The sequence below is a fragment of the Gadus macrocephalus genome, chromosome 16 (genome assembly GCF_031168955.1).
Source record: "Gadus macrocephalus chromosome 16, ASM3116895v1".
Lineage (NCBI taxonomy): Eukaryota > Metazoa > Chordata > Actinopteri > Gadiformes > Gadidae > Gadus > Gadus macrocephalus.
Genome location: NC_082397.1, coordinates 14,555,212 through 14,582,532, shown reverse-complemented (window position 1 = coordinate 14,582,532; position 27,321 = coordinate 14,555,212). Strand labels below are relative to the sequence as shown.

The window sequence follows — 27,321 nt, the reverse complement described above, 5'->3', positions numbered from 1 at the left end:
GTGAGGAGATAAGACAGAAGCACTACCTGTAGTAGTTGCAGCAGATGAATACTGCTGTTGTGACGGCTGCTGCTGCTGCTGCAGGGGCTTCTTTGAGTCACTCAGCGGAATTTTGGACGGGGCATCTTTCTTTGGAGGCGCCTGATTGGCTGAGGCCTGTGGCGGCTGCTGCAGCTCCTGCTGCTGCTGGGATTGTGTCGACGGGGAGGGAGAGTTTCGGGCCGAAGAGGACGAGGAGGAGGAAGATGAAGACGATGACGAAGAAGTCGAAGAGGAAGAGGAGGACGACGAGGAGGAGGAGAGCGACTGCTGCTGTTTGTGTCCCTTCCGGCTAGTGACACTGCCGGTCTTGGAGGACTGCTTGGAGTCGGGCGACAGGGTGGGGGTGATGGCCACAGATTGGGGCTGGGATGCGCTAGGGGGCGGAGGGGCTTCCTCTGAAGGGCTGGACGACGTGGCCACAGGGGAGAACTGAAGCGGTCTCAACTTCTCCTCGCCTGGCTTCGGGGGAGGAGTTTCGCTCTTTCTGCGTGGAGGCTCCTCCTTGGTGTGTGCAGCTTGTGGAGGCTTGAGCCCGGGCTCCGAGCCCACGCCCTTGACGGGATTAAGGCCTTCCTTCTTCTCCGACAGCCTGTTCTTCTTCTTGTCCTTCTTGCTCTTTCCCTGCTTCTGGATGAACATTTTCGAGGGCATCCACTGCAAGTTCTGACATTTCCGCACCCTGTGGAAAAACAGATGGAGTTAGAGTTGAACTAGGGCTGCACGGTATGGACTAAAATGTACATCACGGTATGATTTGAGGAATAGACGGTAACGGTATTATATCACGGTATGTTAATTTTATCTTCTAATTTCGATATAAATGCCTCTGAAGTGGTAAAATACTGGAAAGGCAGCAAAACCGCATATATTTTTTAAAAATCTTTTCTCAAATTACTTCCATCTCTGAAAAACACTAATGTTTAATAGAATGGATTTATTTCCCCACTTGCTTGCGGACATTGCCGTTTAGTTTTGGCATCTCAATTTGGCTGAAGTGTGTGCGGGCATGTAACGCGTACCTGGGATCGAGTGTTTTGACCATCTCTTTAAAGCCCTTTCTATCGACATTTTGAAAGGGAACCATGTCCTTAGACAGGTAAACAGTGACAACGTTTGTCATCTCGTTCCACCACTGGCATTTTGTTGTAAGGACTGGCTTTCAAAATGCCTGCGGATGCAATGTCTGATTGCAGAGACGGCTTCATGCTACCAGCGTCTGTCTCGTACGTTGTGGAATGAGAGCTCGTGAAGGGACTATTGCGCAAGCACGCAGGAGCGCTTGCTGCGCGCCTGCGTACTTGCGCAATAGCATACTGCCTGAGAAGGCAGTATCTCTGTCAATCTGTCCCTGGGAAAAGTAACGTGGTGCCGAATTGAAAAAGGAACTATGTTTCGTTACCATATTTTCAGTAGTTGCTCGTAACTTTACTTTTTACATGAAAAAGTAGTTAGGGAACTGTATTTACACATTACTTACTTTGTTACGCGTTACACACAACATTGTCTACCGGTCACACCGGTCCCGAGGTAACGTCAAAATACATACCGTAGCGCAAATTCACACCGGTATACCTTCAGCACCGTTTATACCGTACACCCCTAAGTTGAACTATACAAGGTAAATCTGCTAAACACACACACACCAAGAAGCCTTTTCACATCTTTCACATTTCTATTGGCTTTGTTTCCCAGACTGTGACTCACTTGCAGCATTGCTTTTTAATGTTTCGACCTCCGAACTTAGGCTTGTCCAGACAGTTGGTGCAGACCCCACAGTCCTCCGGAACCTGACAGCCCGAGCACTGGCCACAGCGCCGCGACCTCCGCCCCTTCTTCGGAGGGGCATCCTGGGGGGTCTTCACCCGTGTCTCCCTGGGCTTCAGGGGAGGGGATTGAGGCTCCGCCTCCTCAGAGCCCGCCACCGATGACTTGTCTGTCGGATCATTTATCTCGTTACCAATCGGCTTACACACACACCATTCTATTATGTGCCTGTTACAATAAGAGGCTCAAAGTAAATGCCACCGAACAGCAGCCCCCCCCCCCCCCCCCCCCCCCAACACTACAGACTCACTAGTACTGTGCCGCTGTGCCTGTGGACGGACTGTGCTCTTACCATCGTTCCCCATGGAAGACAAGATCTTCTCCCGCTCCTCCCAGGGCAAGGCACTGAGTGTGGGCATGTCGTCAGGGAACACTGCCCGGTTGCGACCCAGGGCCACGGCGGCCCGACGACAGACATGCTTGATGCGTGGGCCGCGGACCGATGCCTCCGACGAGTCGCTCTCCTGGCTCTGCGTTACAGAGGAAATAAAGAAATAAGAGCCAAATTGGACAACAAGTGTCGACTGAAGCCCAGAGATACAAGTGATTACAGCAGGGAGAGCAGTATCTGCCAAAGTCTCCACTGAGAATACTCTCACATATTATGTTTATATAAAGCTAATATGGCATCTCAAAACTCTTAAAAGCCTCACTTTTCATAAAAAAATATTGGCTGCTACAAAATGGAGATATTTTTCAGCAACAATGCAATTGTTGCTCCTCTTTTCTGCAGGATGCAAGAGATACAGAATTCCCCTCATGTACATCTGAGGGAATTAACCCATCAAGTTTCAGTATGAGTACTTATGCGTGCGGTTATGTTTGAAGCGTATCAAAATGAAATCTTGACAGTTGGTCCAATTTAACAGAAGCAAATTACCATGACTTACTGATATTGTGTTCATACTGAAAAGGTAATATTACTCAATAAAAAAGGAGTGCGAAAGAGTTATGCCAACCGACCTGGATCTTAGGCTGGTCCGGAGCCTTGAGCGCCTTGCTCTTCTCTATCTTGAAGAGCTGGGCCTTGGCCTTCTTTAGCAGGCCCACCACCTGCTTGTCCGTCACAGGTTGTTTCTCAGCCTGGGCCAGCATGGAGACCAATGAGGGGGCTGGGTGCTGTGGGCGACCCGGCTGCCCGGGAAGGCCTGCTGACGGCTGGCTTACGGCACTTGGTTTCTCCATCTCCTTCTCCTCCTCCGCCGGCTCCGCCTCCCTGTCTGAAGGTCTGCCCTTCTTATGCAGGCGTCCCTTGGGAGCGGCCGAGGGGAGCATGGGCCTCTCCGAAGGAGCGGGCTCGGGAGCCACATCGGACAGCGTGGACTTCTTCCTCCCGGGGGCCTTCTTAGGCGCCAGGGACGCCCCGTCGTCGGTCTCCCTCCCATCGACGATGAAGAGGCTGGAAGCTACATTCGGGGACGCGTCGGGGGTGGGAACCTTCCCGCCCTTCTTCTCCCCCCAATCCCGTTTCCCCTCCCTCTTGTTCTCCTTCTCCCTTTCTCTGCTCCTGTCCAAATCCTTCTCCTTCGGAGCGGATTCCTGAGAGGGCGGCAGGCTTCTCTCGCGTCTCTCTCCCTTCCCGGCCCCCCGGCCCGTCTCCTGGCCACTGGAGGGGAAGAGGGGGAAGAGTTGGGAAGTGCCGGAGGAGGACGTGGAGGACGAAGAGACCGGTTGCTCCGTGACTCCTCTTCTGCCATCTCTGGCCCCCTGTGCGGCGATGGCCAGAGGCGGAGCGGTGAAGGGGCTGAAAGCAGGAGTTAAGGCACTAGTGGCTAGTGGACCGGCCGACGCCCCCGGCAACGAGCCGGGGTTACTGCTGGGGACCGAGCATGACAACGCGGAGCGCTCAGAGGAGCCCTTCCCCCGCGGGACATGGCCCATGTGGCTGCTGCGCCTGGTCATGGAATGGGAGGGAGACCGGGCGTGGGCGTGGAGCATGCCCAAGGCCCGCCTCCTCTTGCGTCGTAAGGCTCTTCCGGAGCTATGAGAAGACTGGTGAGGGGAGAGGGAGCCGGGGCTGCTCCCGGAGGAGGGCTGCAGCGTGACCGACTCGAAGATGCGCGAGTGGGCCTCGCTCGGGGTGAAGCGCGGGGCGCGCAGCAGCGGGCTGCGCTTCTGGAGCGGGGCTTCGAAGCGGGACGAGGACGGGTGCTGGTGCGACGCGGGGTGGTGCAAGGGGGTGAACAGACGGGTTCCCGCCGGGGCGCCGCCGCTCGGCGCCTGGAACTGCACCTGGGCGGCTCCCCCGCCCCCCCCTTGGGGCATCAGCCCCACGTCTTGCGCCGTGAGGGGTGCCGGGCGAAAGTTGTCGAACACGGGCTTGCGGATGAGGCCCTCCTTGGCGTACTTGGCGGAGGAGAAGCACTGCTGCTCGTTGCGGGGCTGCGACGTCCAACGGAAGGTGGGCTGCCTCAGGATGGAGCAGATGCGTTTGTCCTGCGACCTGGAGAGCACAGAGGGCCCGGGCAGGAAGGGGGTGACGGGGTGAGGCATCACCCAGGGGGACTGGGCGTGGTGGTCGCTGATGGCCGAGGCGGCGGAGGAGGCCGACTGGGGGGGCTGCGGGGGGATGAGAAGGGGAGGGGGTGGAGGAGAGGAAGAGGAGGAGGCCGTGGAGGACGCTTGCTGAGGGCCACCGAGGGCGGAGGAGGACATCAACACCCCCGTCGCTGGGCTTATAATGGGCTTCTTGGCCCCGGTCGTCAGCGTCCCTCTCCCCCTCGGACCCAGACCTGGCCGGCTCACTCCCTGAGCCCTGCGGACGCCCCGGTCCCGCTCAACGACCACGTGTTCCCGCTCCGAAGAGGGGGAGGACGGCCTTGAGCTGTGCAGCAAACTGTCCTCCATCTCGCCCTGGGAGGATGGGAAGGGCTCATCCGTCTCCGACGGGGCCTGCGTGGCTTCCGAAGCCTGGGAGTCGCAGGAGGAGTCGTCCAGGCTAGGGCTGCTCGATCTGGAAGACTCGGCGGAGGAGAGCTGGGAGGAGTGCTGCGACAGGGCACTGGAACCGCAGGAGGCCGCGCTGCTGCTGAAGCGTCCGTTGGCTGTGCTGTTGGCGCTGTTGTTGAGCAGGCCGCCGGCGGGGGACGCGATGCCGGGGTCTGGGGCCGGGGGAGGGGGGGGAGGCAGGGAGTCCGCCGGGGCGGCGGGCCCGGTACCAGAAGCAGCGGCGGCGGCGGCGGCTGTAGAGGACACCAGGACAGGAGAGGGGGACGAGGAAGAGGCGGAGGTGAGCTGGGGGGGCGTGGAGACGGACGTAGGGGGCGTCTCTAGCCGCGCCATCTTCATGTGGTGCGGAGGGGTCCCGAAGCTGCCCTCGTCTTCGATGAAGCGCTTTGGGGTTTTGATGATGCGCAGTGAGACCGTGCTCACCACGGGCATGATGAACTGCCTGATGTTCTTGAGCTGGGTCCTCCTCCGCCTCCTGATGCCGGCGTCCGTCGCGCCGGCACCCGGGCCCCCGATGGCCACGGCCTCCTTCTCCAGGAGCTTCTTCTTCTGCGCCCCTTTCTTGGCCCGCTGCAGCAGCTGTTTGGCGATGGTGGCGTCGGTGCGCTTGGACGACGCCATCCTGACTGGCTTGACGTGCCGGGGGCTTTGTCTGAGCCCCAGGGGTCTGCCCAGCTTGGAGGGCGGCGGGGAGGAGTCTCTGTGCTCGGGGTAGCCCTCCGCCTGCTGGTCCGGGCCGCCGTGGAAGGCCCCGGGGTGAGGCACGCCGCCCGAGAGCCGGGCCGCCTCCGCCTCCGCCTTGAGCCGCTCGGCGGAGGGCGGGCGGCCGCGGCGGCGCCGGGGAACGCCCGGTAGCGCTTTGAGGCGCGACTTGAGCGGGCTCAGCTTCACTTCCCTCAGCCGCTTGAGCTTGGTGACTTTGGATTCGCCGCGGGCCACTTTGGGGGGCAGCTTGGTCTCAGGGTCCCGCGGATGGGCGCCGCCCAACAGCGCTCGTCGGGCCGACGACTTCCTGTCCTTCTCCTCCTGCGTCTCCGCGGCCGGCGCCGGCCCGCCGTCCTCCCCCGCCGCCGCATGGCCGCCGGCGTGCCAGGCCCTCTGGCTGTTGGAGGACGGGGGGCGGCCTCTCCTCTTCTCCCCCGACCCGGATCCCGGGGGCCTCCCGGGGAGCCGTTTGACCCGGTCAGCTGACCGCTCGGGGGCCCGGTCCGGCTTCCCCGGCGCCGGGGAGCTGGGGGACGAGGGGGAGCTCAAAGATGCTGTGGCTTTCTGGGCAGTCAGGGACCGTGGGGGGCGACCTCTGGGCTTCTTCTCCTGCGGGAGCGCACCTGAGGGGTCGACCACACAATAGAGAGGGAGGCATGAGGTCGGACCTGTGGTTTGAACACAACAATGCATTTTAGAAAAAAAAGGCATGCACCCGGTGAAAAAGCAATCCCTAGAATGATGTAGTGACCTGTGTTTCATGCGTTTTACATTTCCGCATTATTAATGCACGAATAACAACAAGGAGACGTTAAGAAGGATTTACCTGTTGAGGTGCCTGTAGGGCTCTGTATTCTTGTGTGCTCAGGGACTGTTCCAAATCCACAAAACGGTTCTTCCTTCAAGGGATAGAGAAGATAAATATTTAGGAATTATCATATAACTTATTGCTAAAATGTATAAAATAGATTAAAATAAAAATACAAATACAACAAGGGGTAATTCTTCAAATTGAAATGGAGGAACCCAGAATGCCACAGAACTGTTGCTTGACCTGGTATCTAGCCTACATTTGAGTCAGACAAGCCTCAGTGCTTCATGGAAATACCAACATACTCAATCTCACTTTGGCATGCTGACTCACTTCTGTGCTCTCATGTGTCTCTGTGCTTTTGGGATGAGGTGCACGCAGTTACACACAGTTCAGACCACAACCCAAAGCCCCATTTTGAATAGGAGCCCATAAAAGCCGCACCAAATGACTAATAGATATGCCAAAACCATTCCTTTCCTGTTCCCTGAAGGTAAAATGCTCTGCTGGTGAATCATACCGAAGAATGTAAATTCTCTTGTCGAAGACGACCACGAAGACACAAGGTGCAAAACCATGGAGAGCCTTTCTCAGAGGGACAACGACAGAGTTCAGCTCAGCCTGAACAGCATTGTGTGATCAATGGTCTTCCATTTCACAGGACCTCATAGGTGCTGCTGGCAGCACACAATATGGGCGGCCTGACCACCTGACTTGCTCACCACCCCAGGTAGCCGTGGCAGCAGCGGTTGCTATGGTGTCCGCACAAACAGTGATGTCATTCATCCAAGAGTCACTTTATACTAGGAGAGAGGTCTCTGTTTTCAAGTTAGCAGTCTTCTCTTGCCCACTTATATCTGCATTTCATTTTTTAAGTTGAATAGTCATGAGGTTGTAGTAACACTCCTCGGATGAGGCATAGACCCATATCCATTACAGCCTCATACCTTCTGAGCAGAGAAAGCTGATTAACTCTCTCTCAGTCTGTGTGTGCGTGTGCGTGTGCGTGTGTGTGTGTGGGGGGTTTATTTATAGCACAATTTCGAGCTGCAGTCAAGATCTGCACGGCCCAGTTGTAGGTGTCCCTATCCAGCAGAGGTTTACATTAGTTGTGAGTGTAAACGTGTGCACAATTGCACATACACAGAATGGATAGCTTCATCCCTCCCAAAGAGGAATACAAATGATATATCCAAATTTACCCTGAATCAAAACATAGGGGCAATCCCTAGTCAAATAAGCACTGTTTGTTAGCCAATATCAAGACTTGGGTTTATTAACTGGAGAGTGGGACATTCAATCATTCCCATTTCCTCAAGCAATAACGCCTGACATGTTTTGATTATTTAACATGAGGCATGGATCTCCTACATTGCCATACGAATGATTACACAGTACACTTGACAGTGTGAATACTACTGATCTCCTCAGAGTCCTCTGCCCTCCCCACGGCTACAGGGGTGCAGGCTGCTGATGCAGAGCACTCGGGGGGGTGGGGGGGGGGGGTGAGGGGTCGGAGTACAAATGGACAGCTCTGACTCGCTGGGAAGTGCGAGTAGTGCTCAATGACATCACAGGCAGGCTTGCGGCACATTAACACATGCTGGTGCCATGCGCAAAACACACCCATGTGTGCACACATACATGCACACACACACACACACACACACACCCCCTGCCCCTCCTCCTTTGCTCTGCGTCAGCCACACATTCAGGCTCTTGTGGTGAAAGAATCACCGGCAGCCCATCGAGCCCCTCTGGCCTCCTCACGTGAACCGAGCAGAAGGATGTAAACAACTGAGGGAAGGGCAGGGGAGTGTGTGTGTGTGTGTGTGTGTGTGTGTGGGGGAGGGTTGGGCGTGCAGGAGGAGGGAAGGCTTGCGGGTGAAGGGGGACATGGAAACAGCGCCTTGACCACATGCTCCACAAAACAACAGAAGGAGCCGGATCTATACGGTGTCTCCTGGGAGCCGCCGGGGATGAAAGGGGCTTTTTGCGGGAGGGAGTGGGGTTGGGGTAGAGGGGGATTCAACACGCTCACACAGAAGCTAGCCTAAATCCTAATCTAAACAGGCCTCCCACACGCTACAAGGGCTCTCGCTCTCCTTTTCATCGGCCCCAGCGCCTGCTCCTTGTGCACAGTGCAGCCATGCGCTAAAACGCACACATAAACACGCGCTGTCTCTCCCTCAGCTTCCTCCCTGCCCGCCCGCCCGCCAGCCAGCCAGCCCGCCCACTGGCTGCTGGAGCGTGGAGAAGCAGCATGTGTAAGGCAAGGCACGCCATGAGTTCCACGGTAGGGCGGCCGGGGCTGATAGGAAGGCAGCTTGTGAGTAAACAAACTGTAGTAGACTCGGGTGAAGGCTGCAGGTAACGGACCATGATGTCATGAGCAATGGTGATGTCATTAGTATCGACACGCCAGAGTAGAGGAAGAAGAGAATAAATAAGTGTGGGTTTTGAAAGACTAGTCTATGTGTATTTTCTTTCTTCAATGTGTGAGAAAATAATATATATTATTAACATAATTGTACCATTGTCAGATTATACCCACGTCTTCCGGGTAAACTGATTTCTTTCATTTCTAGAAAGGTTACAGACAGATCTAAACTATCACAAGGGACCAGTCTTGAAACTAGATGAACCACAGAGAGCAATTGATTCCTCTGGGGAAGTTACAGTATTATTTGCAGTTTAGAGGGCCTGTCCCCAGCAAGGCTGAACGGATATGGTTAAGGTTCTGCAGTATGTCACTGAGAGCCCACTCACTGGGTGAGAAAGCTGACATAATTATCACTTCTTTGTTCTCCAGCATGGCCTGAAGTACAACTCAAACAGATAGATGACTACTTCCATTAACTTTCTCACCAAAGCTTAACTAATACCAATTCAACAAACAGTAGGGAAAGAAATACGAGCGCAATCCAGTTAATAGCTACATGAACCACATGCAGCGAAGAGGCTCTGTGCCATCAGAGAACAACCATCAACCACTTCAAGTGGTTCAACCCATAATTACTTCAAGTCAGTATCAACTATTCCAGTCACTGGAATAGTTGATACAGAGCTATATACTTAAGGATGATTAAGTTAAGCTCAAACATCCAAGGAATCCATATGTGAACGAGACAGACCGCGATGTTCCCTGTAATTCACAATCAGAAAACTCAGTATGGCTTATTCAATCTGCATACATTCATTCATTCAGGAATTGAGTGTGTAACGGCTAATCATTATTCAGCATAGGCAACGGCGTTGACAGGAAAAGGGATGCGTTTTTTGTTGGGTGTTCAAACCGAAGAAAAACTACAGTCATGGTGCGATTTAACAAGTGATTAATTTGGGACTATGCTCGGAAACCCAAAACATAATATTGGATCCAGCAGATATACTCTGTTATAGCGCAACATCTGGGTTGGGAGACGGCACAGAGACTGGGGCAGAAATCAGAAACTGCAAGGGGCATAGTTACGCCTTTTTTCATTACTGATATTGTACAGATGAAAAACACCTTCACACCAGTTGAAGACGTTTTCAGAAGTGGATTTTATTCAATGTATTTCAACAGTGGCCTGTCTATGTCTACACAGTGTTGATTTGAAACCGTCACAGACACTTAACATTAACATCTCCAGTGCGGCATCCGTGAAATTTTGGGGAAATGAGTTCATTTTGTTTCCAAGTTTAAATTATCAGGGCTGCTATATTTGTCATTCATTTTTACTTTATGGTCATTTTGTGATCATTTTCCCAGCAGGTCTTGTTAGTGTTTTGCCAGTAAATCAAAAGAAGTAAATAAAGAGGGTCTGAAGCCCTTTGAGGCTGTAACCGTGGGAACTCTACGGGACTCCAGAAATAAACACAACGGAATTTGATTTAAGTCAAAAGTCAACACAGAATTGGTCTGACATATTGCCTCGACAAACAACTTGTCGGTTTCACAACCAATGGATGACCAAGACATCCAAAGAAAGAAACACTGTACATGGAGGAACGCTGTTGAAGATCTCTACATGTAGGATTTCTGCCCTTCCTGGAATGTTAACTGGTGATGAGCTCATGTTCTGTGCCCTTCCAATGACACAACCCTGCTTAAAGGAAAAGGCAGCTATTCCAAGAATTACTTCCGCCAACAACCAAGCACAAAACTTGACAGTGCAATAAACGATTCCCATGTCAAATAAATTGTATGGTTTTGTTGTCACAATAAACAATCAACAAATGGGGTGTGTGTGTGTGTGTCAAACTACTAAACATTTGCTCGGAGGTGTGCACACAAAACAAACATACAGCGAGAGAGGGCTTGCTTCCTACACCTTGAGCAAATGTCTGGGATAGTTGTGGACCCCAGCAGGAGGGCTAGCTGGGGTGGTTGTTCACACGCACACATCCAGGCGAGCAAGCAAACACCAAGTTGGTGCTCCAAGTAAAAACAAAAGACACGAGGAGACACGCCTCCACCGAGTTGCAATAGAGGGGACAGGGACACACACACACACACACACACACACACACACACACACACACACACACACACACACACACACACACACACACACACACACACACACACACACACACACACACACACACACACACACACACACAGGTGAAATCCTTTGCCCGCCTGCTGTAGCAGAATAAAGGCGTTGATGGGAGGGTCTGTGACTAATTCTCCTCCCAGTGCTGCCCCGTGGGGAGGAGGACTCGCCTCGCACCCTTTGATATCCTTGCCTGTGCTCTTTCAGCCGCCCACACTTTGTGAGAGCCAGAATAAAGACACAATGCTTCCTGCTCCAGTCCACACTCTGTGCTGGGGATGGAGAGGAGGGGATGGGGGAAGGGGCATTTAAATAGGCCAAACACCTGCTGGACCCAAGCCCCTTCCACAAAGTAACCATTGGAGAAAGAGGACATTTTGTTTTGATACTTCTATTTAGCCAGACTTTTGTACAGAAGATTAAACATTGGTCCCAATCTGTGAGTCAGTGGAATAACAACCAAATAGAAAAAAACGTTATTTTGAAACTCTTCCAAAGTATATTTACATGTGCCGTCTGGACGGATCAGTGTATGCGCTTAGTGTTTGAAGGAGAGGCTTTACATTTTAAATATGAGTAAATAGTAAACGTGAATATATCTGTGAATATATTTTTAATAACTATTTAGGTGGACTGAATTTCCAGCATGTACATGTAAAAGCAAATAGACCCCCACCTCCTATTTAAGAAGAACCAAGAAGCAGAGCTCTTTGAGACACCCGCAATGGGCTCCAGTAATCTATTCCAAAGTGGCAGCTGTCACAAGAAAAAGTGTCCTGCCTCTCAAATTGTCTCTCTCAGAAGTGAATTTGGTTCTTTCTGCCCGGCTGGAGGGAGGGAGGGAGGGAGGGGGGGAGCAGGGTCGGGGGGAGTAAAGTGTCTCTTTTGGGGCTGGCCCCATGGGCTCAGAACGCTGCAGTGCACCTGACAAAACCTGCCCCGGTCTGGCCAGGCAGGCATAACATCCTGTCTAGATACATCCAAGCTACTGCTATTGTTTCACTTATACGGCTCTCAATAATTGTTATAACAATATAATGCATAGTATAAAAATAATTCGCCTTGTTCAAAATGTTTAAAAAGTGCAACGTCAAAAGTATAAAGGTAACAAATGACGTTTTGACTGTTTGATAATAATCCTTGCACTTTTGATTAAAATACAAATGTGTTAAAAACCAAATGGATGAATAGTGAATCGCGTTGTGCAGCCCCACGGTACACTCCCACCGCAATGAACGCGTGCTCCTCATCATGAAAAAGGAAGATGGTAGTTCGCTAAAGCGAACACACCCCCACATCACAAGGTCCGCCGAGAAGAGGCTCGTTGTTATTGTAGCGCCCGATCATCGGCGGAGGCTGCTGCATCACAGCGACCCGAACCAAGCACAAAATAGGAAACAGGCGTTGTGGATACTTGGATAAACGTAAAGGTCTCAAGAATGAGATCTTACGTCATCGCCAGCATTGACCACAAACATTAAATTATATTGCAACCAGCTACGCAGAGTGTGTGTGTGCGTGTGTGTGTGTGTGTGTGTGTGTGTGTGTGTGTGTGTGTGTGCGCGTGCGTGTGTGTAGAGGAGGAGGAGGGGGGGGGGAGAGAACATGTCCACCTCCCATTTTCCTATGCATCAGCAATAGCCCCAATGGCTAGCGTGGCGTAATGCGTAGCATGGTAGCTGTTTTGGCTAAACATTGCAATAGCTTGTAGAAGTGTGTAATCGGGCTAGCTACGCGCTAAACCAAGCCACCCACCGCATAGCGGCGTCTGAACGAGTGTAAACACAGCGGGTCGATGTGTAACTCGTAACTCTCTCAGGCAGAGCCTAGTTGAACCCCAAGATGTTAGCTTGCTAGCTAGCCAGCCTGCTAGGCTAGCCAAGCCTCGCTGTAAGGTTGACACCTCGCTGAGAGCAGACAGCCCCAGACCCCCCCCCCCCCCCCCCCAAATACACGATTAGCTATTTAGCTCCTTAGCTAGCTCACTGGGAGGTTATTGTACACAAGCATTGAGACGGGGCTCTGGTGCGGGTTAGGACGGCTTCCCTCTGGCGAGGGGATACACCGTTGCCCTAAGAACTAAAGCTGGACCACCATTCAACCATCTTGGCACATCAAGTTGACATGTTGTGATTTGAAACTGGTCTCCGTTAACTGGGATATTCAGTGGGGTAGACGTCTAGGGAGACAGCACCCCTTTACTAAGGTTATCGTTGCACATGATATGGAAGATCTTGTGGTTATTAAAGTGTGTCCAGATATCTCCACATGTCTCGATCTCACATCTAGATAAGTGGTGGGTAGTCACACTGGTGCTAGACACACCAGAATACACCACACTCACAGATAGTGAAATGTGATTTTTTAAAAAGCACTCTCATTGTACGGGATGGGTTTGGTAACCAACCAAATGAAGATGTGGTTTGACCGTAGAGAGGGCAGTGATGCTAAGAGTAGTGTTAGCCAGCATCTCTACAAACATGAACAGAAGTCTGTACATTAAACAGCTCCATCGCTAGATAACAACTCAGTGGTCTACATCCAGGACCACAGTATGACCCGTCGGGCTCCTGGATGGTTTAATGATAAAAGGCCAGCAACCCACTCAAAGTTGCTGAGCATCTTTGAGATGCCAAGTTAGTCCATCAGTCGCACTTGGGTCCAGGATCAGATAGTCAGGACTTGATGGAGCAGCACATCCTCCTAATAGGTGTAAGGTAGTTACTCAAAGGAGGTCCCAGACTAAGCGTTGTGCTCTTATCTCAGAGGTTCTGTTGTGGTTCTCAGATGGGTCCGGTTCTTACCTCCCCGCTGCTCGTGTCACTCGATTCTCCCAAAACATCCCGAAATGTCTGCAGGTTGGTACCGATCACAGAGGAGACCTGGAGCGCTGCATCAAACCCGGGTCCGAGCCCAGTGGTCGGCTGGTGGGTCTCCGAGGCACTCCTGAGGGATGCAGTGACCCTCACCCGGCCCGCTCTCCTCCCGGTACCGGAGTTGCTGCTCCCTCCGGGCCGAGCGGGGAACCGCCACCGACAGCTGTGCGCCATTTTACACTCTGCCTGTCTGCCCTGCGATCAGAGAAGTCGGTGGGCGGAACCCTAAACCAGCACTCCACATAAACAAGCTCCACCAAAGCATTCTGCTCTCACTGGTCGAGAGATTATTATCCATGTTGCGGGGTTGAGTCGAAGAAACCCCGACAATGCATTTCCTTAGAGCTCCCATTAACACTCTGTGTAGCTAAATCCAAAACACGTTCAGGGGCTTTGCCCGGGAAAGGAAACTTAGTTGAAACACAAGAACAAAACCGTTATGTTACCGACCACTGACCAAGGAATAGAGCATAGAGATGTGTCGGGTTCTGCTCTCTCCAGTCACAATATATGAAACACAAATTTATTCACATTGCATTTAGAATTTGTCAATTAATGTTTTTATCGATTTTCCTTTTAATTTTCCTTTCAAATGATTGGTGTTCAATGCTTGTATTTATTTACTCCATTATTTTGTTTTTATTTTATAATTATATTATTATTATTATATAATTACTATTTTTTTCTTAGAAAAAAAAGTTTCCATGTGCTTGGCAGAGATGACTATGAATTGTAATGGGGATTAATTGGACAACATTTTATAATGCTACAAACATATTGTATATAATTGTAGTCTGGAAGGGATAATTAATGCAAAGCATGCCACTGTGTTTTCGAAACTGGCCACGAGCTTTCCAAATCCTTTGTTTGAAGATATTTGAGAATTATATATTTAAAGCAATGTTATATTTTAGATATAATTCCGCAAAGGTAGTTAGCCAAAATACTGATGCTTATCTAACACACACTGAGAACACACGCCTACTACGAAATCCATCCATCCATCCATCCATCCATCCATCCATCCATCCATCCATCCATCCATCCATCCATCCATCCATCCATCCATCCATCCATACATACATACATACATCCATCCATACATACATGAAAGATGCTTAACACAACCATTCAAGTAAAAGTGTGCTGAGAACCCTGTGGGGTATCCTTTTGGAGTAGGACAACAAACCCAAGAAGGACAGATTCCTCTGACAACACAGATGTATATTCTAGTCTGCCTGTCTGCTGCTGCATTCAGCCTAATGTTGATGAACTAGACTCAATACAAAGTACAATGGTCCTTAACTGAATAAACAAAGCATTGCAAATCATGTCTAGCTATTATTACTGATGTTAATTTGTTTTGCCTACTTGATGCAGGCTCACAGATATAAAACCACATTTCATATGTAATATTTGTTACTGGACGAAGTACTGCACATCAAAGACTAATAAAGTTAACAAATCTAAATAATAAATCAGCAAAAGGAAGTTTGAAACGTGAAATGAATACCAGAATGATGTATCACAGGTATCAAATTCAAATGTATTATCTCTGATTATAGAGATGATATATTCATCAACACTGCTGATGAATAAGAGATAACACATCACTGCTTAGACATCATTTCCCTGATGTTATTCGGTTAAACGTATGAATATCATGAATAACTGAATAGCATGTGGTCCAGAATGCTATTCAGTGGATCTTCTATGAAGATCCACAGCTAAACAGCAAGAAGTCCAAGGGTTCTTAAATGGACACACACACACACACACACACACACACCACACACACACTTCTTAATTTATTCTAAATCATGAGTGTAGTCGCTGGTGTAACAAATTCCGTGTTATTTTTTAAAAAATGAGTAATTTAGGCCTAATATTTAGTCATTTAGCAGGCAATTCTTTTCCAAAGTGAATGACTAAAGATACAGGTCATTAGGAGCGGTTGGCGGTTAGGAACCTTGCTTAATGCTTTCCAATGTGCAGACTGGAGACATAACACTCTCGACACAAATCAGCATGTATTCTCTCCCGATTCTGTGTCCTGATTTCTGAACCATTCTCCCCCTTTGGAAGCACTGCATTCTGATACACAACGGAGGTAGGTGAGAGGGATATTGTGGAAGACATGATCATAGTCTTGCAGGATATTAAACAGAAAATGACATCAAATACAAATTATAAATTGTGAAACAAAAAAGGTTAAATCTGGTGATATTTTTGAGTGAAACTATAACAAATACCCATATCTTAAATAATAACAGTTCTTTTATTTCTGAATCATACTGTACACCCAAATTAAGAATGTCATAATCACAATGAAAACTTCATTATATTTGAACCAAGTGATTATTCAATTGGTAGATATTCAACATGAATGCATGCCACCAAAAACATAATCTTACTCACATCATATTCTTTTACACACCTTTCACTTCCTTCCATCTTAAACCTTATATCCCAAAACTAGTCAAGCTTCTCATATATATTTATATATGTATTGTACTTCTCATTCTTTCGATATCCTAAAACACATATTTGTATGCCAAAGGTAATGTTGTCTCTTACAGTATGAAATACGTTTTTTTGAATAATTAACCTTAATGCAAGGCTCTTTGTTTTGAGGCAACAGCTCCACAGGTTGAGAACGGTTTGCCGTACAATTTTATTGTAATACCACAAACTATTGTTTATAAGGGGTTCTCTATGTTATATTACTTGATTTGGTATCTGAACACGTTTATATTATGCTGCAAGTATGGACAAAAGACAAGATCCTTTGTTAAGCCGTCTTCCAAAAGTTTCAAAGTTTCCAAAAATACTTAACTCTTCAGTAAAAAAAGCATGTTTTGGCAGACCAACGAGACAGGCAGAGGTTAAAACAGTACATTGATCAAATCCTGTTAAAGTCACAGTTTAGAATGACAACGAACTGGTAGTTAGCTGATATTAGCGGACAGGCAGGAGAGCCTATACTGTGCTGTTTCACCATGATGATATTTTTCATCGTCGTGAATGATGGAGGTACGACGACCTTCTCCTCACAGCACAGGGCCAGAGTTTGTTCTCGACCGTCGTCACAACCTGGGCAAGTCAGTTGAACTTAAAGGCTGCGTGTGAGACTGGTGGAAAGTCACTCTGAACGGGGAGAGAGCGAGCCATTCCACAGAGCTAAGCACGTCATGGATCAAGCCGAGGGACAAAAGAGCGGGCTAGACTAGTAGAGGTTGGGGGGGGGGGGGGGGGGAAATAACAGAATTACAGTCATTGATCTTCTCATGGAGTGACCAAATTTAGCCACTCTGGCCCATCTGCAAGCTCTCCTGTTTATGCTTGGCCAGCCACTGTAGAATCTGCTGTTTGAGCTCCTCGTTCGGCCTGATCTGGTCCATGGTGAGAGGACTACGATTGAAAGGGTCTGTCTGGTCACTGTGAAAGAGAAGCAATACATTTAGTGACACAGAGAGCAGCAAAAGAATCAGTAGAATGATTTCATGCATAAATCATGTCCCGAAGTCTGTCATTATATAGTAGAATTTCATCATTCAAACAAGCCAGGCAGAAGCAACGGACCTGAGTAGATGTCTCGCTATGGTCGAGCGGTCGACGGTCACGTTAGACGAGGGCAGCAGAACGGGGTCCAGCATCATGGTGGACATGATGGGGTCCAGAAACTCATCTGGTGCATCTGCATACGTCTCCTCTTCCTGCTGATGCCTGTCTGCATGAGACTGCAGAACAAATCTTTCTTTCAGTACATATATAATATGTACGTAACCAAATATAAGCTGAATTTATGTATAAAAAGGAAACCCTCAATACGAACGGCACCGTGAAGTGCCTCCCTCACCTTGATTTTGTCCGCGAGAAGGACAAAGGCGATGATCATGTCTCCAGGCTTGTTGATCTTCCTTAGCACCCTGGCCGTCTGGGAGAAGAGGATGGAGGAGTAAGAACGCCCGTCTTTGGGCACCGTGGCGCAGAAGTTCTCTTCATCGCTGTCAACGACAAGAGCATAAAGAACACTTCCTGTTTAAGTAGCGTTTGGAAGTCTTCTCGGGTGTTAACTTGTATGTCTTGATGATATGAAAATTAACAGCAGAATCAACACAGGGCTTGTTATGTTTGAATGTGCGTTTGTGATTTGGAAAAACACAGATACGATATGCGTCATCGGTCTGCCAAAAATATAAATGTTAATACAGTTCAGCCACCTGCTATGATCCCTTCTGACGCAGAACAGATCTGATGAACAGAGACGTACCAAAGGTCTTGCAAGTTTACATCTGGCATTCATTTAGGGGATGAAGAAACAAACGAATATATTTGAAACATACCCAAGGTTCAGGTAGATGGTGCAGATGTCTGAGACCAGTTGCTGAGGCTTGAAGTCAAACTCACTGAAGTCCTTGACTTTGAGGGCGCCCATCTTGGGCCCTACGAGATGCTGCAGGAAGTAGTTGAGCATGGAGATTATCCTCTCCGCCAGGAATGGGTGCACAAAGATGCCTTTGATCTCTGCAAGAGTCAGTCAGGGCCAACGAAACAGAAACACGGGTCTTAGTAATGGTGAGAGGAAGAGTGCAGCACCTGAATAACGACATCATCGCTCACAGAGCCGGAATCTCTGTCTGGTCTGACCTGAGGTGAGGAAGGCCAGCGTGCCGATGGTCTCATTGGACATGATGTTGTGGAAGCGTCCCAGTTGCCCCAACATCTGCAAGCTGGACTCTTTCTCCCTGCGGGCGTCGGGTGCGAGCCCCTCCCACTCTCCGCGGTCACGCTCCAGCTGCAGGACTTTTATTTTACTCAAGTACTGCAGAAGAAGGTTTGTTGTCAACAAATCGAATGAGCTGAAGACCAAAAAAATGGCACCGTCACTGCTGTAAGTGAGGGAGGGTTTAATGAAGTGAATAAAATGGGTGACACATTAATAAATAATGATTGCGGTCTAACACTTGAGAGGGCGTTGAGAGACCCATCATCGTTAACATATTTTCTCATCTGGGCTCATAAAGTACAGACGCATCTTATATTAATTGGGTGTTCAGAAAGTCACTCTTTATCATGCAATGGTAAGCCATGGAAATTGTGCAACATTTCGTGCCCAATTTCACCTGAATAGCCTCGTCCAGCAGGAAGATAGCATCGTTCATCAGCAGGTTGAGGTACCTCAGGAACAGAGGAGGGTTCATGGCCTCCAGGTTGACAGAAGCATAGGCAGCCAGACACTGAGGACGGGAGAAGAGCATTAACAAAAACATTGACTGATGCCGTTGCCAGATCCTCCACATAACTTTACATTATATTCCTAATAACAAATGTCTATCTCTGAAATGTTGCAAGCGAGTCCTACCTTGATGCTCTCCCTGTAGCTTTCCTTGGTCCACATATACTTGAGGATGGGATACATAGGTCTTCTGTAGTTGAACTTCTGCTCAAACTGATGCGGGTCACCTGATTAGGTGAGTGTGAGGGATTAAGTGAGGGAAAGAATTATTTTACATAAACATTAATGCATGATTTCCTAAAGTATTGGTCAACGTTGTGTCATGAGAACCTCAAGGGACCAGTTATGTAATAGCGTGTCTACTGTGGACTTCCTACCATGACTCACCGGTGAACTCTATGTCTACGAACACAGCGATGAGCGCCTCAGCCAGCTGAGCTGCGTGTCTGTAGGCGCAGAAGACTCGTTCGCGCTGAAACATTGTCTGAGTAGCGCCTGGAGTAACAGGCTCCATGTGGGGCATGACTGCCTCCAGAACCTCCGCCATCTTTGCCCGCAAGTGGGGATTCTTCATCCTGTCATGTAGGTGAGTTAGGTTGACAATGACATCTGATGCCTTTTCTTGAAGGGCCCCCACTTTACTATCAGATTGGGGCATCATTAGCCATTATAAGCCATTTTAGAACCTGCCCTGCCCAACAAGATGTATGATGGATAGATGGGCCTACCAGTTACTACAGTCCACTGGGTAGGCTGCTATCTATCCAGCATACATCTAGGCGGTCACTTGAACTTGTGATTGCCATTTGAATCTGAAACATTGAAATGTACCTCTCTACATTGCCCATGAAGACGGTGATGAAGTTGAGAACATGTTCGAGACTTTCAGCAGAGGACTCCAAAACGTCGTCCGCAAATCGCCGCAGGAAGATGAAGAAATCTCCCAGGTTCTCAGCAAAAAACTCTTGAAAGATGAAAAAAAAAAACAGTACGTCACTACCTGAAATACTGATCGTCGGCCTGACTGAAAACAACATTAATGCACTGAAATCAAATAGTGCATATCCAAAAAGGCAATGAAAACGACGTTAAAACTGGACGGTACACACACACACACACACACACACACACACACACACACACACACACACACACACACACACACACACACACACACACACACACACACACCTGGCACGTAGCAGAGCACGGTGCCGTTGTGTACGGGCGCCAGGGGGAAGGTGAGGGGTACGTGCTCCAAGCCCGAGCCCTGGTTCCCCACGGCCAGCTGCACCAGCAGGGCGGCGGAGGAGGCCTGCAGGTTGAGGCAGCACTGCAGCATGGCGGGCTGCGTGGCCACCGCCTTGGTGGACAGGTACAGGACCATGAGCCGCTCAAACTGCTCCAGGAGCTGCTCCGACAGGGGGCTGCCCGAACGCTGGGCCTCCTGCCACGTGCCCTGGAGGCGATGCAGATTCTGGTTCATCTTCACCATCTGCTCGTGGAGCCTGGAAGGTGGACGCACGGACAAGCACAGCTATTATATATAGAGATGGATGTGTACCCCACACAGGTGCGCGAGAAGACAAGAGGAGAAGGATGGAGAGGTTATTGCTGACATATGGCGGGAACATAAGGGACATATGCCGAGCTGGGATGGGAGCGGTGAAACTGCCGTCAGTGTGGGCGGTGAACACGCTCGCTGACTTAATATTCCATGTGTTGCATCTTGCGTTTGAACACTTGTGTGCGTGTGCGTGCGTGCGCGCGTGCGCGCGTGCGTGTATGAACGTGCGTGCGCGTGCGTGTACCTGTGGAAGCCGAGGTGCAGGGTGAGCTGTGTGAGGATGAGGTTCTCTGTCAGCAGGCTGTAGGACTGGCAGAACTCAGCCTGGTGCTGCGGCGGGGAGGGGATCAGACACGTCTCCTTGTCCAGGCCTGGTGGGCATAAAGAGGGAATCATCTAGTCTCGCTCTCAACCCCCCATGGCTGTACGTGTAAAAGGAATCGGAAATAGCTCTGCTTGTGTTATAATACTGGAGCAACAAGAAATGATCCTAAACAAAAACATTTACGACAAAATTATTCCACAAAGAAAAAGAAATGAAAAAAGCATCTAGTGAATAAGGGAATAAAGTTGCTGTGGGTTCTTGTTCCACGGCCGTGTATTCACCCCGAGCGTGCACGTTGCGGTTCCGCCGCTCCTCCTCACTGAGCTCTTTGAGTGCGCAGTAGGAGGGGTTAAAGGTCAGCAGTTTGGGCGAGCGCGGCCTGCAGAAGGGCTGGCACAGCTTCAGCAGCGCCGCGCCCAGGTTGAGGAAGAAGGCGTCCGAGGCGTACATCTGGACGAAGATCTCGGGCATCTGATTGGCCCATATCTTGGTGCGGCCGGCGTTGGCCTGCAGGCAGCCGCCCAGCCAGGAGAGCAGCAGATGGCGCGTCTCGCCGGAGCGCTGCATCAGGTTCTTCAGCGTCTGGTGGAGCTTGGCGTGGAACTGGCCCATGAACTACAGACCGCAGGACGTCATTCAGAATCATCGTCCCATAAATAATGTATGGTTGTCCTATGTGCATACCGTCCTCGAGTCCCTCGAAAGGCGCTTCATGAATCCAAGATAGAATAATCATCATCCTCCTCCTCATCATCGATTTACTATTATAACTAGTGCCATTGTAGTTTTGCTTTTTAAATCACTACTGTTTGAGTCTGTAAACACTCTTATCAAGCATTCTTAAATTTGTCTTGAAAACAGTTTGATTTACTGATTGAGTTCACAATACCCGCTACATTAAGGCTTCACACATTTAAATAAGTCAATATATTTGTATTATTAATGAATGTATGGGAAAAACGATTGCCTTGAGTAAGTCAGTTATCCGCCATCAACAGCAGAATTTTTCTTATCATTGATTATGTATGATAATGACATCTGCATTACTCCCTGTACTAATTGAATCTCCTAGCTGCAAAAAATCATTGGAGGATGGATAAAAACATCAATGCAGTATTTGGATTGTCCACGTATTGGATTATTTACTTTAAGGACTCATTTATTTCCAATGTCCTTATCCCTGACTTAAAACGGTATGCTCTCCTTACCTGGTGTATGTTGGCTTCCTGGATCTTGGTCTCCTGGGCACTGGAGCGGGCGGGGCTGGTGAAGTACCGGTGCCCCTCCACCACGCCTGGAGTCTTCAGCAGGCAAGAGATACTGAGCACCGCACCAAGTAAGCTCTTCTGGTACTGCAAACCATTCGACGGGTCTTTGGGCTGGATGTGCTCCACCAAAACCTGCACGATGGATAGCAAAACGTCAAGACTCGGAGGGCAGGGGATGTCAAACCTCATACGGGAACATTGTTAGGTTGGAAGACTATGGCGTCATGCGTTGGGTTGTTCCTTTGTGTGGGTACAAGATAATAAAGCAGATCCTATGCACAATAGAGGTGACGATGTCGTGGTACAGACCATAGCGATGTCCTTCTGATGGCTGAAGTAAAGGAGCACCTCCAGGTAGGAGTACAGCAGAGGCTGGCAGAGGTCCATGTCTTTGACGCGCCCATGGAAGATGTCCAGCACAGGTCCCATCACCTCTCCGAAGGTACGCACCTCCTGCTCAGCCAGAAGGCCAGCGATCACCTCCTCCACGAATTCTACCATCTCCTCCGGCTCTACATGTTAAAACAGGAGACATTAGCATCTCCTGTTAGAGATTTGAGGACAACCGAGACATACGGTAGGCTACACAGGAGATTAGAGTAAAACAGAGGCAAACCGCAGTATATACCAGAGATTAGGGTACAACACAGAGATACAGTAGCATTTACAAGAGATTAGAGTACAACCAAAACAAACAGTAGGGTAAACAGGATATTAGTAACAGGATTAGAGAACATTCGAGACGGAGTGGTATATACAGGAGATTAGAGTACACATTAGTGTAATCTGGCAAAAAGAGAGAGGAAGAACATTAAACCAGGGAAGAAGGTCCTCCAAGTGACTGAAGAAGGACCCTAAGAAAGAGCCAGGCAGGAGTTGACGCTTGGAACTAGAAACCTACGTGATCCTGTGAGTCCCTCCAGCAGCAGGTCCAGGAGTTGTTCGTAGACGTTCTGGCTGGTGTAGATCTCGGGGGTGAGCAGGACCGTCCTGGTGTTGGCCACGGTCAGATCCTTACAGCTGACAGCGAAGGGCAGCAACTTCTCTGGGACCTTCGTCACCTGGTGCAGTTTATTTACATTGTTACAATGATGTGGAATGATTGAGTGTCTAAGTTGCTAGCCGGTATTCTTTTTTAAATCATCCATCATCAATCAAATTAATACTTTATACATAATCCAAACTATATTATGAAGAAAACAATGAAATACTAACAATAGTAATATTAATTCTTATAATAATACAAGTAATCAGAGCAATACAAAACATCTCATCGTTTAGTTCCACTAGTCCCAATAGTAAAATAAACCGCTAGTGCTGAGGCACCTCTTCTTTGGCCCTTTGGTAACAGGCAAACAGATAGGGGATGGCACACTTGTCCCCTGCGTCCCGGTCCGCCGACATGTTGACGGCGCTGCAGGAGGTCATGTAGATGAGGTAGTGTCCCGGTTCAGGCATCAGCAGGCGGGTGAACAGAGCCTAGCAGGGGATGGACCCAAACACACAGATTGTTTATCGCTGCTACAAACCAACAAAATGATAGCGCAAAATGATTATATGGGAAGTTTCTAGATATTTGTATTTTAATAAGCTTTATCAATCAGTTAAACCAAAGTGCCAGAGGTAGAAATTAAGACTTTGCATTTTGGAATAGGCTATCACCCTTCCCTGTTGAAATACTGAAATTATTAGCTTGATGTCCGTTTTAAATATACCTTGATTCATTGCCCCTTTGATAATCATTAAACATACCACAGCATTAAACAATTACAGTGAAATATGGGACTTTATTAGATGTAGTTATAAGACAGACACTAAGACGAAAATGCATTGAAAGAATTAATCATCCTTTAATCTACTTTGAGACAAGGTGACGCCCCTCTGCATGGAGACTGGTTGAACGAATGAGTCATGGGTGACCATCGTCCTTGGCTAATCTGAACGTCTGTCTTTAAAGACTTCACAGGCCAGCATTCAAGAGAGAATTTTCAGCACTACCAACCTGTCCGATGTTGTCCATGTCAAGCCAGTCTTGACCGTCCAGGTCGGCCGCCATCTCCTCCAGGAACACACAGCGAGCAGGGATGCCGTTTCCCGCTCTCAAACTTGGGTCACCTAGGAGGACAAAAGGTATATTGAGCACATACTAGTCGTAACTAAATAACCCAAAATTAGAAAAACTGAAAATGTTCATTTCGAATCATATTTGTATAATTGCATTAATTTTATTTTTTATTAAAACACTAAAAATTAAGTTAAAAGTTAACACTGCGGAACTCACCTAATGAGCTTCTAACCTCATCCTTGTTTACTTTGCTCATATTTACTTCAGCCAGACTTGGGATACCAAAGACAATAACTGAGGCCTTTTATTCCTTGTTACCGGACCGTCCTGACTCATCACTAAGCTGTCCCAGAAGACGCCACCAGAGTCATCTTACACTCCCTTACATCCCTGCAGCCTTTCAGAGCAGGGTGAGTCATTTCTTGCTTACTGGAAACATCAAATTAGAATTGCATGAGGCACAGAAGCAGTCAGCAACACACCTGAGCACACAGGATACTGGCCACGAACAAAGACCACACTTTGGTGAAATTAGCTTGCCCGATTCCTCAGACAGATTTATGGTTAATAAAGCCAGAACATGAAGGGGTTTAGGGAATTGTGTGACTTCCTCATGATGTCATGACATGACATGATGTCATGAGGACTGCCTCAGGAAAACATGCTACACAGTTACAATCAAAATGACTGTTTAACCAGAAGCAGGGTCTTTCACTAAATCTGATACGGAATACTAAGGCCCAATCCCATTTCTACCCCTTACCCCTTCCCCTTCCCCCTCCCCTTTGTTTTGAAGGGGTAAGGGGAAGGGGTAAGGGGTAGAAATGGGATTGGGCCAAAGAGAAGTCTAACGAAGCTCAGTAAGACATCATTCTAATTGAATGATTTGCCGCAACCTAAAAATATAGCAGGAAAAAAGCAGATTGTATGTTACACGTTGTAGAGTGTGTTAGACTCACTGTTGTCCAGGGTGACGAGGAATATCCTCTGAATCATGTGGTTGACGTTAAGCTGCTCGCAGAGCTCCTGGCGCGACCGAAACGAGCGGCTGATCTCCGCCACCGAATCATCGTTGTCATCGATGCTGTCTGACACAGAGTTCTCCGACTCTGAATGACTCTCGCCCGAGTCTTCCACTGTTTTGTTTAAAGAGCGGAAATAAAAAGGCAGGTATGCATTGTTGCACTTGATGAACTAGAAAATAGGCTTGTATGTCAACAACAAATATGTAGGAAAAGAAAGGGAAAAGCCCTGTTCACTCAGAGTTGAGCTTGTCTGCTATAATTTGTGAGCAAGTATTTTTTATGCTATGCTATTGAATGTATACAATTAATAAGATTAACAATAAGAGTATTAGCCAAACTATAAATCCTAGAAAACCCAAGTTCAATGCTGAAAGTCGAACTGCACTCACATGGTGGTTCTGCTGAAAGCGGCGGTTGCTGACCGGATGCAAACTGCTTGGCATCAGCCAGGGAGCTAAAGAGGGCAGCAAAGGGGTTGCAAGATATGTTCTGGTTGTTGTTGCCCTGGTCAGTCATCTCACTAGGGCTCCACACGCTTCAATCCATTCAAGGATAGTCAACAGAAGCTTCTGGAGGCCAAAAGACTGGCCTTGGAAGAAAGGTGGAAACTAAGAAGATATTGTAGAAGGCCTGGGTAAAAAAAGGACAACAACATTTAGAAATGTGAACAATATTATTGATGCAAAGGTTATCAAAATAGATGGTTGACCGTAAATAACATAAATCTGATTTGTCCCAAACATGACTGCGTTTGGTAACGACTTTCAATTACCTTCAAACGGTGCACAATCCTATCTAATTGTGTTCTGTATGGAGTTGCCGTTGGTAATGATAGGTTCCCTTATTTATATTCCTGAAGATACAAGGGTGGATCGTGGGTTCAGGAACTGAAGCATGGAGCCATCAAGACAGAAGGCTGACTGAATGATGTGCTGCTACGTTGTGTTTCTGCTCAGATGGACACATTATTTCTTGAATTTGGGATAAACTTAACATTCATTATGCATTGCGGGCTACCAAATGAGGTCTGCAACTGCAGCATGTCCTTATCTAACCGCAAGTTTCTAAGAGGACGTTGCAATTACAACCATGGAGATACCTATTTAGGAAAATATTACTCTAACATGATCGTATTTTATAGCAATAAACTCACCAATATTGCACTTCTACGGATAACTTGTATCGTGCTCTTTATATATGAATGCTTATGGTTTTTACAAAAATACAACTTTTGACATGTATGTATTTGAGCTTTCTGTCAATGATACAATATTTCAAAGCGTTCTGAAGTAACTGGACGCTTCAGACTTTAAGAAAGAGAGTTGCTCCTACATGACAAGCGTTTTCTTTGGAAACCAATGGCTTGAAGATTCAAAGAGGGTGACCCTACCTGTCTGTAGAGGAGCAGTATTTGTGGGGTGATGGCCGTAAATACAATCAGATAAGACGTTTATGCCCCTGCATATGACTCTCCATTGAGGTAATTGCGACTAATAGGTCGCAATAGCCCGTATCAACATTACAAACTACCTTCCAATCGCATTTCAGTTGCAGACAGGTAAACCTGGCGTCCCGAGAGGCTAGGAGCCACTGCCCTCATAAATAAAGGTTCACCTGTCAAACATAGTAGTCCTTATGTAGCCTGTAGCCGCACTAGCTAGCCTCCTGTAGGGTCAACACCACTGGGTTTTGCAACCATCCCCACAGACGACTACACTGTCATCACTGGTTATCGGAGTATGTTATAAACGTGTCATCGACCAAATGCTTTCGTACCTGGTAGAAGAGTAGAACGGTGTATTGTGAAGGAAATACGCTACTGCCAAACCTTGCGGCTCCTCAGCGCTCACTTCTTGTACACGTCATCAGAGTGCGACAAAGCTTCTCCAGCCTAAATACTGAATAAACTGAAATATACACCACATTTAACACCAATTTAATTTAACATTAAAATGTATCTTCACCCACTAAACTATAAGTAACATCAATAAGAAAATAATACATTTAACGGCTAACCAAAAAAACATTGGATTCTGAAACACTATTAAAATGCTCCTTCTAAATTACCTGAATGCACTGAATAT

General features: G+C 48.3%; 2 protein-coding genes across 4 annotated transcripts in view; both read right to left on the bottom strand.

Moving 5' to 3' along the window:
- Positions 1 to 14,061, bottom strand: part of kmt2a (lysine (K)-specific methyltransferase 2A) — a 37,769-nt gene extending 23,708 nt beyond the window's left edge. Inside the window, 7 exon segments of the mRNA XM_060074413.1 lie at positions 27 to 721; positions 1,747 to 1,975; positions 2,159 to 2,336; positions 2,830 to 6,143; positions 6,347 to 6,419; positions 13,677 to 13,938; positions 13,940 to 14,061. Of these exon segments, the coding sequence (XP_059930396.1) occupies positions 27 to 721; positions 1,747 to 1,975; positions 2,159 to 2,336; positions 2,830 to 6,143; positions 6,347 to 6,419; positions 13,677 to 13,938; positions 13,940 to 14,046 (4,858 nt within the window). The 5' untranslated portion in view covers positions 14,047 to 14,061.
- A 1,946-nt stretch (positions 14,062 to 16,007) lies between these two features.
- Positions 16,008 to 27,143, bottom strand: ube4a (ubiquitination factor E4A (UFD2 homolog, yeast)). 3 transcript variants are annotated; one of them, XM_060074414.1, is made up of 21 exons: positions 27,014 to 27,140; positions 26,010 to 26,090; positions 25,627 to 25,867; positions 25,172 to 25,348; positions 24,150 to 24,262; positions 23,474 to 23,626; positions 23,049 to 23,208; positions 22,457 to 22,659; positions 22,088 to 22,279; positions 21,161 to 21,494; positions 20,799 to 20,925; positions 20,179 to 20,495; positions 19,819 to 19,951; positions 19,375 to 19,562; positions 19,114 to 19,214; positions 18,875 to 18,988; positions 18,399 to 18,573; positions 18,095 to 18,275; positions 17,608 to 17,755; positions 17,331 to 17,488; positions 16,008 to 17,186 (listed from the first exon to the last, which is right to left on the bottom strand). In XM_060074414.1, the coding sequence occupies exons 3-21, from the start codon at positions 25,751 to 25,753 to the stop codon at positions 17,051 to 17,053; spliced, it is 3,237 nt and encodes a 1,078-aa protein (XP_059930397.1). In that variant the 5' UTR covers positions 25,754 to 25,867; positions 26,010 to 26,090; positions 27,014 to 27,140; the 3' UTR covers positions 16,008 to 17,050. The 3 variants fall into 3 exon arrangements, with proteins under 3 accessions (XP_059930397.1, XP_059930399.1, XP_059930398.1); XM_060074416.1 differs by having other exon boundaries at positions 26,010 to 26,185; positions 27,014 to 27,111; XM_060074415.1 differs by lacking the exon at positions 26,010 to 26,090 and having other exon boundaries at positions 27,014 to 27,143.
- Between the last annotated feature and the right edge of the window lie 178 nt (positions 27,144 to 27,321).